Genomic DNA, 5,838 nt, shown 5'->3' on the forward strand with positions numbered 1-5,838 from the left:
CTAAAATGATCCTTACGAAACTTTTTTCTCTTAGATGGTCCCTATGGAGCAAACCTTGCACAAAATGGTCTTTACTGTTAATGTCCGTTAGATTAATCAGTTAAGTTGAAATTTTTTTGGATAAAAATTATTTCTGTTATTTTTTCAAACTTGCTTAAGGATAATTTGTGAAATTTTACACAATGAACATTTGAAATATTACAATTTTAGTCTCTTATTGTTTTTTCTTTTTACATTTTCGACCCTCTTTTTTCACAACTTTGTTACTATATATTTTTTAAATATATCAATAATTTTTGTTGTTTAGATTTTATCTAAAATAATTAAATTAAAATACATAATTAAATATTTTTGTTTTCTACTTTTTTTTATCTAAAAGTATTTGGAGCGTAAAAACATCATTTTATTACATTTTAGTTTTTATATGATGTAATTTTTAAGATTTATCTTCATTTATCTTATACAAATATATTTATTTTTTTGAAAAAAACATGATGTGTTATTATAAAAAATACGTTATTACAGAATAGTATGTTGGTATTTTATTTTAAAAATATAAGTATGTGGATTTGAGTTAAGGATAAAAATATATTTCGGTTTTGTTTTCACAATATAAGTACACTAAATTTTATATTGACTTGATATAATTTTTTTTGAACGGAGCTTCGATATAAAATTTTGATATATAATTTTAAAAATTATTTAGTTTTATCGATTTTCTAATATATTCCTTAATAAGATATAAACTTGTCAACGTGAAATGAAAAAATGTTTATTAGCTAATACGTAAGTATGCTATTACAAATGCTAAGATAATTAACCACGTGAACAATATGACATTAATTCCATTTAATTCATTTTATAAATTAGAATATAATAATATTTTATAAATCTATATAAATGGAATTAAACATAAATAATATCATATTAAACGGAATTAAACGAAAGTAATATGATATTGATTCCGTTAAAAAAATTATTTTCCATTAAATAAAAGAGTAAATTACACCCATTCCAAAAAGAAAAGTAAATTACATGAATGGTCATTTAGCTTGTCAGTTTTTTTCTAAAATGGTCTTTATGAAACTTTTTTTTTTGAGATAGTTCATATGAATAAAAACTATTTCTGTCATTTTTTATATTATTCATATAGTTCATTATTTTAGCATGTATAGCAACGAAGTTAACTATTAGTTAACATATGTTTTTAATTTTTCTTTGAAAAATTCAAGTCTTATTCCTTGAGGAATATTCTAAATTTGATAAACTAAATACTTTTTTTAAAATTCAATATCAAAATTTTATATCGAATCAATATAAAGTTTACTATACTTATATTATAAAATCACAACGGAAACATATTTTTATATTTAAACTCAAAACCACATACATATATTTTTAAAATAAAATAGCAATATATTATTATTTTTATAATAACTTATTTTTTATAATAACACATCAAATGTTTTTCATAAAAATAAATATATTTGTATACGATAAATAAAGATAAATCTTAAAAATTAAATCATATAAAAAGTAATAAAATCATGTTTTTACGCTTCAAATATTTTTAGATAAAAAATATAAAACAAAAATCTTTAATTATGTATTGTAATTTAAATATTTTAGATAAAATCTACACAACAAAAATTATTTATATATTTATAAAATATATAATAACAAAGTAGTGAAAAAAGATGGCCGAAATGTAAAAAAAAAAAAGTAAGAGATTAAAATTGTAGTATTTCAAATGGCCATTATATAAAATTTCATAAATAGTCATTAAGCACAAAATGATAGAAATAATCTTTATCCAAAATTCTTTCAACTTAACGGATTAATCTAATGGACATTAACGGTAATGACCATTTGTGTGTAATATTTGCTTTGTAAAAAAAGTTTATAAGAATCATTTCAGGAAAAAACTATAAAGCTAAAAGATCATTCATGTAATTTACTTTAAAAAAATATTTTGTAGTGAACAAATGTATTTGTTTTGCAACCATTTAATAAAACATAAACATTTTTAATCATTAATTTCATCTTTTATTGATATAATTACCTAAACAAATTCATTATTTTGTAGCCATGTTCTATACAAAAAAAAGGGTTTAGCAAATAACACTTTTCAAAATGAACAACATAAAATTACATATTTGACCTTCCCTTGTTAATAAGACTCCCCTTTAAAAGAGATTTGCTTCGTAAAATCTTGATAAGCTTGCAAAACCAAATCATCATCTTCCCATTCATCACGATAAGTCTCGGGTCTTTCTTTTCTACCCAAAGAAGCTGCAGAATACATTTTCTTTCTCCATTCTTCCGTTTTTGGGGACCCACATTGAGTGGCAATCCAGTCATTATACTCAAACTATCAAAAAAAATTAACACCCATAACCCCATATGTTATCAAATGGTATAGTTTGACTTTTAAAAAGTCAACGTCACTAATTTCGATTGATACTTGATAAGTTGACTCAATAGTCAATACCCACATTCTATACAGCAAAATAGCGTAGGAGCAAAAGCTTTAAGTTTGACTAAAAAAGTCAAAATTAAGTACCTGGTAGCCAGTCATATTATGCGTATATCTTTTTGGCACACCGGATGCTTGCAATGATGCATAAAATGCTTCGACATCTTTCATCATTTCATCTGGTGATGGCAGAGAAATTCTCCCTGATAATATGCCAGCAATCCATTCGCTTTGGAATTCAAATTGGGGGAAAGGAGCGATCTGTAAATTTGATTAACAAGAAAGTTTTTAATTGTTAAAAAATCGGAAGATGATGAATATGTTGAAAAGACGATGTTAACCTTCCATGGCAATCCAACGAAAGAAAGCCAAGGGGCTAATGATGGAGGGAAGACGTGCTTATAAAGTGGGCCCACCCGATTGTCATCAACTGTCACGATACCTTTGGTATCAAGAAATGGGAAACTATACTTGTACCTGAAGATCCAGTAAGGTATATATCAGTGTAGTGTTTATTTTTTATTTAATTCAGAAAGAAAAAGACCAAAGATACAAGAATCTTTCTTTTACCCTGTGCAATGTAGAATAATGTCAGCAGAGATCTTGAACCCATGTTGAAATGAGATACTACCATCTTCATTAGCACTCTCTACCTACATTAACATTATAAGGATGTTTCTTTTTAACTTAATGCAGAATAAAGAAATCAGAGTTTTTCCATTAATCAAATACCATAGGACGTAGCCAAATGTTGGTGAATCCAGGTAGTGATTGATCTTCTTCATTAGAGGTCGACCAAGATGCAATATGGACTTCCTTAGCAACACTTGCAATCTCTCTAGAAATATCAACAGCACTTGCAGAGCTCCCTATTATCACCACAACCTGTCAAACCCATTGCTCAACGATCAATTTGCTCAAAATCCGTGCTTGAAAACCCTAGAAGATACAATAACGATGATACCTGATCTTGGAAGGGCTCCGGTGTACGGTAATTGTGGCTATGAATCTGTTTCCCCGGCCACCGATCGGCGCCTATGAAGAACAAGATCTCACTTAAGATTCTTTCGATTTCAATTTTATTTAGAATTTAGGGGTATACAGTTTCAATTTGATGATCATGAACTTTGAACTAACGAAAAGGGTATTGAATCGAGAGAAGAAGAATGAATACCTGGAATCTGTGCGATTCGAGGATCTGTATAATGTCCTGTACAAACAACGACAGCATCAAAAGCTTCATCGAGATGATGTTCTTCTTCTTTTCGCTTTATTGATCTCACTTCCCACTTCCCGTTTTCTCCTTGCGAAACCCGGCTCACCTCCGTGTCAAATCGAACTAACTCGCCGATTGCAAACTCGGTGGCGTAATCCTTTAAATACTCCAACACTTCTCTGTGACCCGGGAACCTCCTTGGATCTCTGTGACCCGTTTTCTTTGCTACAAACGGGTACTCCCTCAAGCTCATTGCTTCTCGGGGTAAGTTAGTCCGGAGAGACGCGTAGAGACTTGAATGGACTACAGGACGATTTGGGTCGACGCCGATCGGATCGGGTTCGGTTTTGTTGGTGTATATCCAGGTGCCTCCGACTTGGGATTCTCTCTCGAACACGACGACGAAGTGGCCCTCGCGCCGGAGGTGGCGGGCAGCTACTAGCCCAGCTGCTCCGGCACCGATGACGGCGACGTCACGGGCGGCGATGGGAGGCATGGGAGAAAATTATTGGGTTCACATAAATTTTGGATTGGATATTTGATTGTAAGTAAAGAAATCGATGAGCAATCGTCGTCGATGACGACGACAATTCAGTCAATTGTTGAAAAAATAACAGAGTATCTCTGCAGTGAGGCAAGCCTTATTTTTTTTTTTTCTTGGGAAAATGGTTAAACGGCGAATGAAGTTTTCAAACCGTTCAAAAAACCTCAATCATGTTTTGTCTGTTTAAAAAAACTCAATAAACTTAACATTTTGTCTAAAAAGCCCAATGAAGTTACACTTTCCTTAGAGTCAAATAAGAGAAACAGATGATGTGACTTATTACCGTATTGGAAAAATGACTTGTTAGGCCAACGAAGTTTCCAAAACGTTTAAAAAAATCCAATCATGTTTTGACTGTTCAAAAAAACTCAACGAACTTAAACAAAACAAAATTGGGATTTTTTATACGGTTTAGAACTTTGTTGGACTTCTTAGACAAAATGTTAAGTTCGTTGGGTTTTTTTGAACAAAGAAAACATGATTGGAGTTTTTTGAATGGTTTGGAAACTTCGTTGGGCTTTTAAGTCATTTTCCCTTTTTTCTTTTGTTGTAAAATGGGCAACTTCAAGTTCATTTTTCTAGGGATAATGACTTGAAAGGGTAACGAACTTTCGACTTTGTTTACATTTAGTCACTAAATTTTTTTTCGTTATCTATTTGTCACTGAACTAAGGGTAAAATGTGAACAGTTTCAATAGTTTAGTGGCAAATAGATAACGAAAAAAAAATTTAGTGACTAAATGTGAACAAAATCGAAAGTTCGTTTCCCTCTAAAAAGTTCAATGACTAAATATGAACAAACTTCCTATTGTACTATGTTTTAGCAAATTATTTATTTTTGTTTAATTGTAGCAACATTTGTTGATGAAGAAATCTATGAAATAAAAAAAACAAAATATAACATCCGGATTTCTAGGTATCATAATTTAAGTATTTTTCTTTTGAGTTAAGAAGAGAGACTCGACGAGTTGACGCCTCAACTCATCGAGTAATGTCGCGACTGATGACTCAAATTAATGAATGGACTCGACGAGTCGGTGAGGCGATTCGACGAGTCCGCGTTGTTGGCAGAAACCCTAAATCTTTGGGCCCGAGCCATATTTAAAGGCACTTATGGCCTTCAATTGCGACTACCTTTCCCATAAGTGAGAACCCTAGCGAGCTTGAGTGTGTAGAGTGAGAGGAAGAGCTATCTTGAGCTTTTTGGTGTGATTTTGCAAGAAAGGAGAAGAGTTCCAGCAAGAGGGACCAAGGAAGGTTATTGTTCTGAGTTATTCAAGCAAGGAGCTTCATTCTGAGGTACAAATATGAACCCCTTTTCCTTCCCTATTGTGTAGATTCCATTTTGGGGTTAGGGCTTGAATCATTTCATCTTTGGGGTTTTGAATGCCTCAAACCCCTCTTGCAAGTTTGTGTTATAGATCTGGACCCTTCTAGGTCCAGAGAGCCGAGAATATGAAGCTTTAGTAGAGTAAACCTTGGGGTTTGAAGTTAGGAAGCATTTATGGGATTTTTATGGAATATATAGTTACTTTCATCTTACAAATAGATATGAAGTATTTTATATAAATTACGTGCTATGTGTTCATATTATTTGAATAC

The 5,838-nt window shown here is 31.3% G+C and overlaps 1 protein-coding gene across 2 annotated transcripts; it reads right to left on the minus strand.

Moving 5' to 3' along the window:
• Positions 1 to 2,023: 2,023 nt before the first annotated feature.
• Positions 2,024 to 4,290, minus strand: LOC111902049 (flavin-containing monooxygenase FMO GS-OX-like 4). 2 transcript variants are annotated; one of them, XM_023897924.3, is made up of 7 exons: positions 3,651 to 4,279; positions 3,441 to 3,511; positions 3,209 to 3,361; positions 3,047 to 3,129; positions 2,818 to 2,953; positions 2,564 to 2,737; positions 2,024 to 2,371 (listed from the first exon to the last, which is right to left on the minus strand). In XM_023897924.3, the coding sequence occupies exons 1-7, from the start codon at positions 4,186 to 4,188 to the stop codon at positions 2,171 to 2,173; spliced, it is 1,356 nt and encodes a 451-aa protein (XP_023753692.1). In that variant the 5' UTR covers positions 4,189 to 4,279; the 3' UTR covers positions 2,024 to 2,170. The 2 variants fall into 2 exon arrangements, 1 of the variants encoding a protein (XP_023753692.1); XR_002853661.3 differs by lacking the exons at positions 2,024 to 2,371; positions 2,564 to 2,737 and having other exon boundaries at positions 2,914 to 2,953; positions 3,209 to 3,345; positions 3,651 to 4,290.
• Positions 4,291 to 5,838: the final 1,548 nt, after the last annotated feature.

The sequence above is a fragment of the Lactuca sativa genome, chromosome 6 (genome assembly GCF_002870075.4).
Source record: "Lactuca sativa cultivar Salinas chromosome 6, Lsat_Salinas_v11, whole genome shotgun sequence".
NCBI classification, from domain to species: Eukaryota; Viridiplantae; Streptophyta; class Magnoliopsida; order Asterales; family Asteraceae; genus Lactuca; species Lactuca sativa.